Source organism: Myiozetetes cayanensis, unplaced genomic scaffold (assembly GCF_022539395.1).
Source record: "Myiozetetes cayanensis isolate MyiCay16 unplaced genomic scaffold, myiCay2020 scf27, whole genome shotgun sequence".
Taxonomy (NCBI): domain Eukaryota; kingdom Metazoa; phylum Chordata; class Aves; order Passeriformes; family Tyrannidae; genus Myiozetetes; species Myiozetetes cayanensis.
Window position 1 is genome coordinate 3099427 of NW_026087488.1, and position 16399 is coordinate 3115825.

At 50.6% G+C, this 16399-nt stretch overlaps 1 protein-coding gene across 2 annotated transcripts in view; it reads right to left on the reverse strand.

The window, feature by feature from the left end:
- Positions 1-13362: 13362 nt before the first annotated feature.
- The window catches only part of RPH3AL (rabphilin 3A like (without C2 domains)), a 35283-nt gene continuing 32246 nt past the window's right edge, over positions 13363-16399 (reverse strand). For both annotated transcript variants that reach the window (XM_050321802.1, XM_050321801.1), the window contains one exon: positions 13363-14856. In XM_050321802.1, the coding sequence (XP_050177759.1) occupies positions 14822-14856 (35 nt within the window). In that variant the 3' untranslated portion in view covers positions 13363-14821. The remainder of the gene's footprint in view (positions 14857-16399) is intronic.

Sequence of the window (16399 nt, forward strand, 5' to 3'; positions counted from 1 at the left end):
AAATGTTTCTCTCCTGATGCATCCAAACTTGTCATTGCTCTGTACCCAGCCCTGATGCACATGGATGCTCTAATGACCTGGGAAAGCAGGAGACTGCTCACCACTCCTTCCTCTCCCTGCCATGTTTTCACTCCGAGGTAGCTCCTGCCTGTTGTGCAGGGGTGATCTGTGTAGCAGATCCAGCCCAAGACAGTTGAGCCCCCTTCTCACATCCAGCGACTCCCAGGACATTAATTCAGATGGAAATGCCACCTGCTTTGCGTGTCAAGGCTGAAAATACCGCAGGTGGATTGATGATAGGTGGGAATCTCATGGGAAGCACAAAGAGGTGCCGCTGGCTTTGGAGCAGCCTGGGCGCAGCATCCAGATGTGGTGTGGACTCAGAACAAAGCAAAAAATTGGGCCTGATGCCCAGGAAAAAAAAGCAGCAATTTCCACTAAGAAAAGAGCAAATAAATAAATAAATAAAATTAAGTTAGGTACGCGGGCCTAATGTCGTTATTACCATTACAAAAGCGTCATCATTTCAAATGTTTTCCTCAAAGAGCACAAGACCCTTATAGTCAAGGATTGTTTTATAGGTCAGAAAAATCAAGGCTCTGGGAATTAAGGTGAAACTCCGAGCTCTTCCTCCTCCTGCACCAACAGCCCACAGACCAACAGCACTGAGAGGTGCTCAGCTCACCCAGGGATGCAGAAGAGCAACAAGGGGACCAGATGAAGGGCAAAGCAAAGGCAGAACTGAAGCAGACAGAGCTCCCTGAATCAGGGTAGGAGTGGCCCCCAAGGGAGACCCTGTTCTCAGCCTTATAGACTGAAGGAAACAGACCCAAGATTTACTGCTAATAGCCCAGACGGGACTTTCTAGTTCCTGACTGATCCCAAGCCTACTGAAAGCAGCTGGAGCCTTTCCTTAGCTTTTAATGAGTCCCAAGGCAGCTTGGTTTTGATAAACTACTCTTTTTTATGTTCTCATACTGCCTGAGTGTTTGCTCCTGGGCAGCACAGCCCCATATTTGCCAAGGGCTCCCCAAATGTGGTCGGGGGGTGGCTGCACAGCCATCACCATGTACTGCCACACATGACAACACGGAAGGTAAAAGGGACAAAAATAGAGAGTTGGGCTGGGAGACAAAAGCAGGGCTTGGAGATACAAAGCCAGTTTCCAGGTAAAGCTTTTAATTCCCACCGTCTGTCTAATGCCCGGGAATGTGACTTGATTTGATCCCCAGCTCTGCCAGGGCGGTTCTGAGCGGCTGCAGTGCCCACGCACGTGGCCTTTGCTGCCCCGAAAAGGAGGATGTGGATTCCTCACTGGCCCCTCAGGAGGGAAGAGAGAGACTTTAAACATTGCAGTGCCAATTTCTGCAGCAGGACCCACAGCTCTGCCTGTCAGGGAACAAAGCTGAGGGATACCCATCCCTGCATGAAGGGGGGACACCCTCCAGAGAAGGTGGAGGTGGCCATCAGAGAGGCAGAGAGGCCATCAAAGCAGGATGATGAAGAAGAGTACGTTGTCCCTGTCAAAAGCTGTGTTTCCTCCCAGTGATGCCTGAAAGTTGTGAAAAGATCCTGAGCTCAGCACAAGTGACACTGCACCTGGAATGCAGGAACCATCACTCCAGCTCCAGCCCAGGCTCAGAAAAGCATCCTGACCTGGGACAGCCCAGAGTTTAATTTAAATGTTGTCCTGAACAGGGGCACAACCAGAGGCTTAAGCACATCCAGACAAAACCTGTGCAGAGCCAGGCCACAGCCCAGCTTCCTTCTGTGAGCAGGGAGCTGCCCTGCAAACAGGCAAACAGGAGGAATATTAGGAATATTCCTACAGCCCACAAAACAGCAGCACACCGATTAAACATGCATCCAAAAACACAGGCCGTCCCCAGGACACACTTCAACCAGTACTCTTTTAAACACTTAAGCATCAAATTCTGCTGTTCCAGGTTTAAATCAATAAAAACAGGGGCTGATTCCAGTTTGATCAATTCCTTTCCAAATGACAAGTACAGCAGCAGGACAGCACATCCCATCACTTACCAGAGATTCAGTGGCTGACCCACCAGTTCTTTATTTAATACTTTGTCAGCTCAAACCCAGAGGATCTCAGAGAACTCCCCTGCTCTGCAGGTGCTGCTGGAAAAGAACCTGGAAAGAGCACAAAGAGATGATGCCAAATTAAAGCCTCCACCTGGAGAATCTACCTCTGAAACTCACTCATCCTTGAACTTGGAGGGACTCACTGCAGGTTGGGAGCAGGGAGCTTTGTCAGTCCCCCAGGGAGGTGACACAGGGCAGCACCAGCCTGCACGGCCTTGGCTTGCATTTTGCTTTTTCCCAGCCATTTTTAAACCTGCATTAAGCCACAGCAAGCACTCACAGCCTTAGGCATCAGAGGGTGCCAGCAGATAACACCAGCCCAATCTGGCTGCAGGGGCAGGAATGGGGGACATCAGCACTGTCAGGGGGTGCCAAAACTCTGCCAGCACTCTGGGGTGACTCGGTACCTATGTTGTCTTCACTCCCCCTGGCTGGGAGGTATGCAACATATTTTTTTCTTCCTCAAATGAGCTTAGCTCCAGCATGGCTGTGTGCATGGGAAGGGGGTTAATTGAAAAGCAACATGTGCCTGGCTCCTTGGCTCGCTCAGGGCACTGTCTCCTGGCTGATGCACAGCTACTGGCAACCAGGCTGCTTCCCCTGAAAGATCTCTGCCCTGGATTGCTGGGGAGGCTTGGCTGAGCCCATCAGGAGGATAGCAGACCCTACCTGGTTAAACATCCTTTGCATTTGCTAAGTAAAGCAATAATAATAATGATAACTCGGAAACTTGGCTAAATAATCCTAAGAAGCTTATTCCAGGCTGTGCCGATTACAGCTCCCCAGCAGTGCTGATATCCCAGTGCACCCCGGCCCCCACTGCTCCTCTGCATGAATAATATCTGAGGTTATCTGTGCTCAAACAGGCCCTGCTAACAACCATCATTTGACCAGATTTAACCAGCAATTACTAGCTGCGAACAAAATCGCTGTGGTGAAATGCAACCCACACTCGGTTACGGCGCAGACACAAACAAACCCTCGCAGAAAGCCAGGCAGAGGCCAAATGCCAGCAAGGAAGAGCCCTCTCCCCTCAAAGTACTGCTTAAGGTACCCAGAGACCTTATGAAACACCCAGCTAGCAGCATCTTCCTGCCCAGCACTTTGTTACCTGCAGATGGACCTGCAAGGGAGCTTCCAGGAGGAGGTAGGGAGGCATCTGCTCTTCCTGCATCTTCAGCACCATTCAGGAGGGGCCCAGAAATAGCTCTGCTTTTGGTAGGGGCTGATGTTTAATGTGTAGCATATGCTGCCATTTCGATGTGAATCCCAAAATAGTTGGTGTTTCGGTTTGTAATTTCAGTGCACTGGTTTTTCGGAGCCCTTGCCCTTCTGTTTGGGGAGGGGGACGTGCTGTGCATGTCCTGACACACCATTTCCAACAGGCCAGGCACCTGCAAATCAACCAGAGGAGATAATCAGCTGCTGTAAATATCAGCTATACGGACTACATGGTAAATACATATGGATTCACGAGGGGTGGGTCTGTGCAGAGGGTGAGCTGCAGGAAAATCCAGCTGAATGGTGCCCAAGAGGAAGGTGACATCCCATCTTGGGGCACAGCACTGTCCAGGGCCCAATCCTCAGGGGTATTATCTTATTAATGAGCCTTTTTTGGCTTTTTCCTCTAATTTCCCTCATGATCTGTGGGTTCTTCTAAACTTCAGAGCCTTAGCAGGCACTTGCCATCACAAGGCCAGGCAGAGAGGCCCTTTCCCATCACCCTGGTTGTTATGTGCCAGTAAGCTGAACACAGACCCACTGCCTTGCAACCAAGGGAGGGGAGAGTTCTGCGTAGCATCAACTCTTATTAAACTAATTTTATCTGCTCTGAGTGCCTTTCCAAGCTGGAGTCAACGTCCTCTGAGATTACCCAGCTGACTTGTCTTAGTAGTTTTACCCTGCTTTTACCTCTTCCTGACTGTCTCCCAGCTGCAGGAGGGATGACAACATCCCTCCTCAAGACTTTCCAGGCAGACAGGAGCAAAGCCTGATGTTTATTCTGCAGCAGCACCTCATCTTACGGAGGCTGGGACATGATGTTTGGCCTGGGGAGCTGTGCTTGGGCTGGGCTCTGCTGCCTCCCGCACACCCAGCTCTCCCAACTCCATAAATGTCCAGAAACAGAGTTAACACCAGCATTTAGGACCCGGCCCTGTTGCCATGGAAATGGATAGACTTTCTGCTCACATTTTGGTGAGGAGAGGCATTTCAGGAGGCACAATAGCGTCCAGAGTTAACACAGGGGAAGCCAAGTGAGGGCAGAAAGCAGCTGAGCTTCAGGGAGGCACAGGGGGAAAACTGCTCCCACCCCACGCTCTGAGAATTCCGAGCTGGATGCAAGCAGAGGGAAAAGGCCACCAACAACCGGCAGCATCAAGACGCTGCAAAGCAAGCTCCGGGGATTCGTGAAATAACATCTCGGTTTTGCACTATTAAAGAGCAATTTGGCTGCATTAAGAGAGCATTATAGCTGCTCCTCTCCCACATACACATCAGGCTAACGACATCCTGTCAAAAGCAATCTACCCCAAGCCCCCGTGCAGTCAGTGTACCTGTCACAGCCCTGCCATGGCTGGCGGAGCTCTGTCCTGGCTGCTGCTCCTCCCATGGCTGGGAGTTCTCCTGCCCATCCCTGGATCGAGAGGCTCAACAGTGAGCTGCGAGGGAACGGTCCACCGTGGCTGCCAAGGCATTTTCCCGGCCCCATCCCCAAATCCCGGTCTCGTGCCTACATCGCAAACAAGCAACACGGCTGAAAGCGCAGGGAGAAGGGTAAACCCATATTAACGGTGGGGTCAGGAGGGGCAAACCAGCCGCAGCTTCCCTGGACCGGGCAGGGAGACGAACTCACGCGTTTTTGGGGGCTGCAAACCCCGGGGATGCTCCTGCGGGCGGGGGAGGCAGCGGGGCGATGTGCTGAGCCCTTCCCCGGGGCGGGCAGCCGGAGCTGTCGGTGGCTGGCAGCCCGCACGGAGCTGCGGGAGCAGCCGGTGGCGAGGAAGCCCCACAGTGCCCCGGCAAGAGGCTACACCGGCCCCTGCAGGGCAGCAGCCGAGGAATTGGGGCCACAGCCGAGACGAGCTGACTCCTGCCCGGACGGCAGCTTTGCCGGCGGCGCTGGGGAAGGCAAGGCAGCCTGCGGAATCCTCTGCTCTCCAATCCACGGGCTATTTAGCCATCTGACCTTATGTCACCGGACTCAGGGCAAATTCCCATTCCGCTGTAGGGAAGCCCAAGCGTTTTCCAGCTCTCTGGTGAACCAGGGAAAACAAATCGCAGAGGAAAGGATAACCACCAGCTGAAAAAAAAAAAAAGGGAGATGGAGGGAGAGGTCGACAGGTACAGGGCATTCCTCAAAACACAAACATTAAAATGATACCCATTGAGGGGGGCACCGCCCAGGTCATTAGGCAGCCAGAGGAGTCACTAGATGGCCCTGCTAGTCCTGTTCATCTGATGGCAGCAATGGATATCAGGAGACGCTAGTTTGGCTGCTCTGCAGGCTTTTGGAAACTGGGAGGTCTGCTCCGAGTCTCCCTCTGGGAGGAAGGGCCTCCCCAGGAGAGCACAGCAGCCAGGTGGTACCTTGGCTGGCACGTGGAGGGGACTCTCCCCACGACACGTGGCACCCCTGGGCCTCACCAGGCAGATGGGCAGTCCTTCCCAGTCCCGCCATGACCTGCACGTCCTCCTCCCTCCCTGAGAGCAGCTCTACCTGCCAGAGATGCTGCAAGTCTCTGCCTTGGTGTAATCATGTTGACAGTGATGGGTGTAAGAGCCAGGGAACCGTATTAATGAACGTCGTGTTGCTGGATAATCATGACATTAGCATTATTGGATTAGAACATTTGCATAATTTGGGCACGAGCTGCTACCTGCATGGAGACATATGTTTACATGAATTTACATCCATTTGCATCCCAAATGAAGCTCGTCCTACTGCATCCTCAGCAGCTTTCTGGGTGACCAGTCTTGGCCACTGGCAGCTCAACCCCAGGGACCATCTCCTGCTGTCAGGCACAGTCCCAGGCCACTCAGATGCCAACAAACAGAGAAGTTCTCCCTCCTCCTGGTCTTACTCACACAGGCTGCACCTCAACTGGGATGGACTTGTCCCTTGCTGAGGTCTGGAGCCTCAGCACTGGGGTCATCCAGGCTAAAGCTGTCCCCTTTCCAGTTCCCACAAACTCTTGCTCCCCCCCCAACAGCCCAGCTGCCAGGTCCCAGGAGAATGGGCAGTTAAGTCCATCCTACTCACAGCTGTGAAAAGAGATCGATAAAACACTCCCAGCAGGCTGCAAAGCTCAGAATTTAAGAGGCCAATAAAGGGAACCCAAAATGAAGTCCTTGTGCTGTCTTTTCTCTTAAAATCACGTGATCTTTGATTCAATTCCTTGATTTTATAGCAAGGGGAAGAGAGATTCAATTACTTGATTCCTGATTGCTTAACATAAAAATATGGACCCTGCAACCACAGAAAGGCAAAAATCCCTTCAAAGCTGCACCACAACAATTTGGTGGCACCATCAGATTTATATGGCTGTGAGAAATAAGCAGTTTCCCCTCCTGGGCTCCACAGCAGAACCTGCCTCAGCGTTGAAGTAGTGCTGTAATATCTGAGCACAAAGTCCTGCAGCCCACCCACAAAATTACAGGGTGAGAGGTGTTTGGTGGCAGATGCCTGGCTGAGTCCCTGAGTGCTTTCCTAATGTAGAGCTGCTCAGGGAGTCACCAGGTTCCTTCACAGCCCCTGGAATTATGAGCTGGGAGGGAGCAGGAGGCACACACTCACTCCTGGGCATCTCCAGCCCCAGAAATTGCTGCTCTGCTCCTTCCAAACGCTGTCACGAGAACAGACATCAGGACCAGGCTAGGAGTGTCCAAACCATTTCCATCAAGCCTCAGAGTAACCACAGGCCTCACTACCACTGAAAGCCTGGCAAATTACAGGGATTTATCTCTGAGTGCTGGCCTGCAAGACGCAAAGAGCTAAACCCCAAAGTGCCCTCGGGATTAAACGTGCCTGAACCCACCCGCAGCAACGAGAGCAGCCAATCCTGCAGGGAGCTCCCTGGGAAGTTTGCAGGGATGCTATGAGCTGGAGCAGCCCTCCCTCCCCTTAGCTGGTACACACAACGGTGCTGCCACGCCAATAAAAGCACTACTCAGACAAGATCACCTGGTATTTCCAGGGTCTGTTCACCCAAACCAACCCACGGCCGCTCGGTTCCTCGCTGCTTCCTGCAGCTGAAGAAACTGCAAAGAAAAGGAGCATTAAGAAGAGTGTTGCTGCATTACAGAGGAAGGTGAGGGAGGTGAAGATGGAGAGGAAGGCAGCCTGTCCCTGCCCTGCCCAGCTCCCACTCATCACCTCCACCACTCGCCTCATACAGCTTCAAAGCCTGGCATTTAGCACATCCCTGCTTTAACCACTTGGGCTGTTGAGTGGGGACATTTTAACTTGCAAAAGCCACGTCAAGACCCTTGGCAGAAAGAAGTCGGCTGAGAAGCTCCCAGGGGCTTTGGAAAACTTTTATCCTTATTTTAAGTGACGTGAATTGTATTTCACTCCAAAGCAGTGCTCAGTTCCCATGTCTAGAAACTTTTGGACTCATAAAGCACATGAGAAACAGAAACAACGTGGCAGAGAGGTCAGAAGCACTCCCACCTCAGTGGGAGGGACAGCACCGGAATTTCTGGCTGAAAAAACCCTGCTTGGAGGAAGAACATGTTTGCAGATGATTGTGTCATTAGGTGCCAAAGCCAACTGCTAATGCCTAATGACTCTGTGTCACAAGCAATGAAGGCAGGAGCCCAACACGATGGCAGCAGGAGGAGGGAATGTGCTGGAGCATTGCTGCTGGGATCTGGGCTTGGGCAGGGGCAGAGCACTTACATTATTTATGACCACAGAGATGGGACACTGAATGGAGGCCCTTGGATCAGCCTGGGGTTGTCCGTGTGGCTCACAGCTGGAGACACCAGATAACAGGAGAAAATTAAACCCCATTTGCTCCCTCCCCTTGCCTCTCTAGTGGGTCTGTAGAAAAGAGGAAGGAGGGAGGAAAGAAAGCCCAATAAATGAGATCGGCTGCTGCACAACAACCTCTAGCCCTGCGTGCCCTCCTGCCTTCGCTGGGGATGTTGGAGCTCCAGCAAGGACTGCCAGGAAGAGCCTGGGGGATGTGGATATGCAGGACGAGGGATGGAGCCCCTGAGAGCCCAGGGAGCAAGTCAGGTGTGATTTCCAGCCAGGGAGGAGTAAGCCCAGCCCAGCTCAGCTCATGGCTCCAGTCCCATGCACAGCTCTGGCTGTCCTGGCATGGTGGTTCATAGACCCTGACCAAGGTGGGGCTGAGCTCCCGGGGCATCCTTGCTGTGCTCCCCCATTGAACAAAACCCCTTTTCTGCCTCTCCCACACACTGGTGTCTCACCCACCTCCTAAACACATCAGTGTGGGACTGACCTCGTGTTGCAAAAAGCTGATTCCTGGACGCTTCCCACCCCACAGAGGTAATGAAACAGGCTGCATCTGATTTCTTCCCTCCCTTCCCAGTCCTGTCACCCTCCTTTCCCTATCTTTGAGAACAGATGCACCCATTCATAACCATGCAAAAGAAAGTGCCTATTTGCCTTTCCAACTGCAGTGCAGCTGGTAAAGCACAGGAGGGAAAATTATGTTTTGTATGAATACAGAAATTATCTGCACTGATCTTATTACACTTGAATGGGGAAGCGACAGAAAAAGAAAAGAGGGAAGCGAAAGGCATTGTTTGGGCTGCACCGACGTAGCATCATTATTGTTTATCCTCTCCAAGCACTCCATCATCCTAATCCCAGCGTCTCCCACAGTGACAGGTCAGTAACAGCGATCTGCTAAATAGCACGATCCAGAAGCTGCCAAAATGAACACAGGCAGGGTGCAAACCTGGCCAGGCAATGCCTGGGGGGCGGCAGCACCTCGGGACATCTCGCCTGCAAGTCCCAGGCAGGTCCAGGCCAAGCATCCAATAACTCACAAACATCACCAGTGCTAAAAAGATCCACGTTACAGTGATATCAATTAGCATCAGAGCGCCGGAATGTGCTCTGAGACAGACATAAAACACAGGCTCAGTAACTCCCTAACCCACATCCTCGCAGAGATAGCCTTGTTCATCACATGAATAGGTCCCCAAAGGCCACCACAGAGCTGTGCAAGAGGGGGCACACAGGGCAGAAGGCTCCTCCGTGCTCCATGTGGGCTCAGCACCCCGTGCTGGGATCCTGGCTCACCAAGGCAGCAAATGCTCTGGGAGGACAGAGATCACAAAACACCATTACAAACATTACCTCCACCACACAACACTTGGTTGGAACAGCTTTGCAAACTCAAACCCTTGGCCTTCAAAGCCAGGATCGCAGAGGGCTCAGGACAGTGCTCAGCTCCTCCTCAGTGCAGCAGCAGCTGATTAGCCCAGATGACAACAGCCAATTCCTCATGCCACAGGCAACACAACAACTCCAGCAAGTACAGAGAAAACAATCACAAGGTGGAAATTCGAACACAACACAAGTCACCTGCTATCAAAACAGGGGACATTTGGCAACTTTCCTACTTAGCACTTGCTACATCAAGGCTGCTCAATGATGCTAATTAAACAGGTACCTCCAAGACAGAGCCAGAAAGATTTACATCCCTAATTTGCATTTCTCAGTTTATTTTTCTTCCCTCCAAGGCACCATTTTAACGGCCAAGGTGCGATTGCTTGGAGGAGTTTAATTTTGCATGAGTGTCATTTGAAGATGAAGGTCTGTCCTGTCAGCAGGTCGAGGGTTGCTCACCCAGGCCCAGCTCCTGCCCCCTGTTCTCCCTCAGCGGGGCTCAGCTGTTCACTGAGATTTTCTTGGTCTCCTGGGCTTGGCTTCACCAGCTGAAAAATAAATGATATGGGGCTCAGCTGCTCTCAGTGATCCAGCTGCTGTCCCGATCCAGGGGCTGGGCATGGATCAGTCTGGAGACTTTTTTGGGGGTGAATGAGCCTCAGAAATACCCAGCACCAGCAGCTGAACTGGGTGATGCAGTGCAGGGGTGTTAGTACAAAGCAAGGACCAGTCTCAGAGAGGTTCTCTCTCCACCCAGTTCCCCAATCCAGCCCCAAAAAGTGAGCCCAGCACGAAGCTGCTGCAGGGCAGCTCCCATGAGAGAGGTTGCTCTGATGGGATGGGACAGGATAGCTGGAAGGGAGGTATATAATTGCAAATAATCAAAAGCAGCCACAGTTCTGTGATAATTAGTCAGAGCTACCTGTGAAATCAGAAGTCAGTCACGCTCAGGGGGGGAAGATGTCTCTGCCAGCACCCTTTGCCCAGACAGCCCTGACAAGGCTCTGATTAGCAGCAAGTCACCACCCTGATAATAACTGCTTCTAGTGATTGGGCTGGTAGGAGAACTGATGAGAAAGGGAGGTGGTGATGCCTGTTTGTTTGCTGCATTTGGTCAACTCCAGAGTAACCTGGGAGGAGATGACCTGTAGCACCGTGTTCCCATCTGCGCTGCCATGGAATGAACAGCAAGATCCTCATCTCATGCCCCCCAGGCACTGCAGGCATTTCTAGTGCTACCTGAACACCCTGCTAATGAGAGGCAATGGGCAGGAAGGAATCTGAAAAAGCAGCTCAAGATGAAAGTTTTCCAGAAGATGCTCACCCATTACCGGCCATCCCGCGCCTGCTGAAAGCCTTCATTATGTGGTTGCAGCATCAGCCCTTCAAAAACTTCCCTGAACTCTCTGTCAGTCACACCCACCTGCAGAACAAGGTGTTCAGGTCAGAAGAGCAGCCTCCAAGGTGGAGAGGAACAGAATGATGGGAGGAAGAAATGGGAGAGGTGGGCTGGGTGAGGCATCGTTGCCAGCAGCCCTCTCTCCTTGAAGGAATCATCTTCTGGGAGGGGAGAAGAGCAACTGCTGCCAAGTTTTATTTTACAAATGAACTCTGCCATTTTGTGGCTCTGCCCAAGCTCTGCAGCTGACCTTCCAGAGCCTTTGCTGTCCAATTCAGTAATGGCAAGAAACACATGTCTAAACACCAGCTGGTAGCCCATTTGCTTTGGCTACGTTGAACGTGCAGACGGCTCTCACAGAGGAAGCACTCCCTTTCCCCTCAAAATAAAGCCATAACACTCAAACATGGAAACTTGGCAATTCATGGCCAGTGTTTTTGACTCAGAGAGATCCCACAACCCACTCTCCCATACAGTGACTGTTGTCATGGCAAGCTGAGCGGGGAAGGACAATGTAAGAGGTGGTTAGTCCTTGACACGCTCCATCCTTGGACTAACAGCAGCTCCCCAGCAGAACAATCCCAACAGCAATTACAGAGGCTCTTCTAAAATGGGAGAAGCACAAACAGATTAAAAAGCCATTTGAAACCTTGAAGCAGAATGCAGAGTGGAAGGGAACGGGGAGCAGCCAGGGCTGCACGTGCTCGGCGAACAATGCGGAGACGCTTCTCTGTAGGCAAAGTTAAATGCTCCCTGATCGTCAAACCTGAGAGTGAAGAGCCTTGGGAGGCTGTGGGGATGGCACTTGACAGAAAGACAATGGGTGCTGCTTTGTGCTTCATGGTTACAGCACAGAAAACCTTCCACGGAGGGGCTGAGGAGCAGACCTGTGACCCTCGCCAGTGCCAGCACAAGGGACTAAAGAGGGGCAAGATAAAAGACGACTTTCAAGTGCAAAATTCAATTACACTCCAGCCACATGAATCACTATTCCACTGGCTGGATTATTTTCTTTCCTTGCTGGAGCCAGCCCAAGGATTTGGAGAGTATGTGCAACCTGGGAATGGAAAAAAACCCTTTTCACTCTTTCAAGAACGGCAAGGAGTTGTTACTAAACAAAAGCTTTATTGTTTCCAGTAGTAAAACGCTACATAAAAGTTGTAAGGGATGGAGACGAGAACAACAAAATAATAAACACAAATGACCAGAGCAGACTGAGCACATTCACTGAGCCTTTCTTGCTCACACTGAGCCAACTGAAAACACAGTCAACTGGTACAGGTTTAGGATAATATCCCAACAAAAGCTACAAAACACAACAAAGGGTAACACCACAAAGAAAAAAGTAGGTCTTCAATAGAAAATAGTGCACAGAGCTGCAAACCTTCCTCTATCACATTCAGATGTGCCTGGATCACATCCTCCATGGCCAGATCCTTCCCTCGACCCAAGAGGAGTCTTTCCATAGGTGACTGAACAGTTCAAGTGGAATTACCCCACGGAGTTAAATTATAGAGGTAAGAAAGAAAGGTTTCCAGTCTCACTGATACCAGAGCAGTCCCAAATTTATCTCTGAGAGTCTCTTATAAAACCTGGTCTCAGTTAAGAATCAAGCTCATGCCTCAAAGTGGCACAGCAAGCCGGTGAGGATTACCAGGCTCCTGTGCAGAGCTGGCAGCCCACGGTGTGGTAAATGGCTGTGGGAAGTGAGAGTGGGAATGGAAACACATCTGACCTGCCTGCACTGCCCAGGAGCGAAGCACAAGGAACACAAGAAGAGTTGGAAATGACACGCTCAATTTTAAAAACCCTTTCTAACTCAGAGTTTTTGAAGACAAAGTAACAGGTTTAAAGAAAATAGAGTCAATTTTTAAATGTCTTCTTTCCTTCTCCTTCTGCTATAGAATTAACTTAGGCTGGCAGGCCAGGCTGTCTGAGGCACTGCAGAAATGAGAGCGTGAGCAAGACAAGCCTCACTTGCACTGTCAAAAGCTTCAAGGCAAAACAGGACTTTTTTGGTGGCAAAACACTTCTGAAATTGAGGACCCTACAGCTCTCAGGAGAAACAGCATGACTCCAGCTCTGAAATCATACCAGCACTTCAGCAAAAGCTGACATTTGGAGTTACTTTTTCAGAAATAGCCAGTAATTTTGGCAATTCTCCTTCCAGAGATGCAGCTGGTCGAGTTTCAGTGGCCAGGTTAACAGCACAGATGACGCCACAAAGCATCCCCCAGTGGAGAACCACATCCCTTGGTCTCTCTAACACCGACATTGCAATGCCCACGTTCAGTGGCTCCTCTTTCTGCCATCCCACAAAGGTTTTGCTTTCATTTGTAAAAGGGCAGGAACAGATCACAAAGGAAGAGCTGGAAGCGTTTTCCCAGCAACCTGCCATAGCACATTAACTGGAAAAGCAGTGAGGGAAGGGTCCTCTGCTGGACCATGTTCATTTAAAAAGAAAGCCAAGGATTGATTTCCGATCTCCTGCTAGAGTGTTCCAGCACCCAATCCCATTTATCTTCATACTGCAGCCATTTGTAAGAACATACACTACCTGCACACAAAGCGCCCAGCAGCAAAGGAGAACAACAAAAGAGTAATAACCAAGGGAAAAAACTGACATTAATGGGCACAAATTGCCTTTAACTCCGCGATTTCAGAGGGAAGTTTTTGGAATCCTTTGTTTCTTCATAATAGACAGGTCAGCTCCAAAGCATTTAATAAAATCCACAGACTCCTACCAGACTAGTGTGGGTTTTGTTCAGGTCTTCAAAGATCTAATTGCTCTAGAGATGTCAGGTAATTTGATTTCTCTTATTTGTCAGGCCTTAGAGGGAAATTGTCCATCGTGGAGAATAAGCAGGACCGGGGCAGGCAGTTTTCAACAGCCTGACTCATGATGACACCATCACAGTCAGCCAAGATGCTCAAGACTTGCAGGAAAAAGGTAAAAGCAAGGCCCTTGCTCAGGCAAGAGATGACAAGTTGTGCAGGGGGGAGGAAAATCTGTGGAACTTAACAAGATAAAGTAATTTGAAAGCTTTTTTATCCAATTTGGGTGTGCAAAGGCAGCCAACTGGGCCATGGGGTGAGGGGTGTTCTCCCACCAGGAGCTGCAGCAAACGCACACTGCCCATGATCCCACCACTGCCAAAGGATCACCCTCACACGGGACACACACAGGCACAGTGCACAGACAGGAGGACCAAACAAATCATAGCAAATTTCTTTGGGTGTTTCTTTACTTACTCCAGTGTCCCCCTGAGCAGACATAAAGAGTGTCACAGAGAGAGACTGCAGTGGAAGTGAGTGTGATCTCAGCCTCACTGGCTGATTCCAAATGCCTCCACCACCTCAAACCACAACAACAATGACAAAAAACACCAGGGGTGACACCCTGCCCGTAAGAGTCAAGTGCAAATCAGAGTCCCAGTCTCACTGTTGGTGTTCACAGAGGGAAATCCACCCCTGGGCTTAAAAGCAGTAGAAGGGCCACGGTCTCTTCACACCCCGTTTCAGGGGCATAGTGGTGAGTTTCCCTCTCTCCTGAAGATTTCAGAGCCAAGCCTGCGAGGACAGGAGCTGAGGCTGGGCTTGGCAAGCCAGGAACAGCGGAGCTGTCACACGTTTCTTCAGCTCCAGCGGGCACTTCGTGTGTCCCTTCCAGCAAACCCCACGGCAGCACCACAGAGCAGGGCACCCCTCCCCGAGCAGCACCCCAAAGTGGGGTCAGCCAGCAGGAGAGGAGACCAGACCGAGCCATCAACCAGGTCAGTGAGGCAGGGAGGACAGGCAGGTGCTTTCCCAGGTGTCATCGTGTTGCCAATGCCTGTGGAAGAGCCGGAATCATAAAGTTACCGCCGGCAGCAGTCGTTGTCTGGAGTGAGGTCTGAGGAGTGGGCAAGGGGTGAGTGTTGGGTCCAGGCAAAGCAGCTCCATCTTCACCTCCGTCAGCATCGTGTTCTGGTGCGGACACAGCGTTTGCCTTCAAAATACATAAAGACAAAAGGTTTGTTTGGAAAGCAGCGAAGGGGAGATTGCTGACAAAGTTGTTTTACATTGCTTTTGCGTGGTTGGTGCCATTTTAAGAGCTTCCTACAAATAATAAAGAGAATATCTATGCATCATTAGTCCACACTCTGTCAGCAGTAAGGGTCCATTAAACTTGATTAAAGAAAGAAAAGACACGGGGAGAGAAATGTGGGTGGAAGGAGAAAGGAGTGGTACTGCTAGAACTGGTCCTCTGGCACGTGCATCTCCCAAAGGGCTGGGTCAGACAGAAAGCTAAGCCTCAGCTCCCAAGGACTTCTAAACCAGGTGACAGAGTAGATCTTCCATGTGACTCTCCTGCCCTCTGTGTGCCTGGGACATGAACAGGAGCCCCAGCATTCCCATGGCTGGGGATGGGCACAGGACAGCCGTGCTCTGCCACTGAGGGCACTCGGGCACACGGCAACTAAACAAACCTGAGCTGATCACTTCAGCACCCCTGGCAAAACTCAGGCTCTGCTGGGACACGCTGCTTCTCCTCCTGGACAAAGGACAGGGCAGTCACTGCATTCATGTGAAATGTTCAAGGCACAAGCAGTCCGACAAATTCCTCCCACCAGCTGCCACCTGACATCCCAGTTTGAAAGATAACCTCCCGAGCCATAAAACTTCCCAATGTGTTTACAGAGGCTTCAAAACCCAGACTTTTAACTTCTGTATTACTGACTTCCCCTGCTCTTTCCTTTGTGCTTTGTTTTGAAAGATCACATCAACTATTGCCCTTGGTGCTTTGTGCAAAATGCTGAATAGAAAGTTGGAAGCGTGAGGAGTAAACGTATTGCAAAGGGCAGAGAATAAGTCTAAGCAGGTGGGGGCAGGAGGCCAGACAGGCTGTTTGATCAAAGACCAAAGAACAGACCTCTGCAATGTGAAAGAAGGCACAAAAATAGGAGTTTCATCTTCAGCAGCAGACTTGTTTCCAGATATATTGAGTGAAGGAGGCAAGAGAATGAATCTTTGTCATCCCTCGATTTTCAAGGAAAAAGCCTTCAATTTAAAACTCCATAAAGAATTACAGAAATAGGGAAAGTAATTTATTTTTTAGTAACTCCAGCCTTTATTCACTGAACTTCAAGGCGGGCTTAAAAGAGCTGAAAATGTTTTGGTTCTACCACTTGAGGATGAAAACGTTTTAATTCCCTAAAACACGGAAGGGGGCACATGCTTCTCCCGAGGTTCATATTTATAAACGCTTTGTATCTGGAATGCAAACCTTGAATCACTTCCTAACGCTGTCACTACCCAAAGACATGTTTTATTTATAAATACAGCAGGACCAGTCGGTGCTCTGCGGTGCCGGTACGAGGAGGCAGAGACAGCTCAAAGCTTCTCAGCCATGAAGGCACAATTCAATTTTTTTTGCACTCCGTGGCAGGCAGACAACTTATCCTCCTCGGCAGCAGGAAAACTCAATCCCATGGCAGTGGCAGCAAGCTCTGAGCAAAGCAGGGGGGTGAAAGAGTGGTGCCCAGAGATCG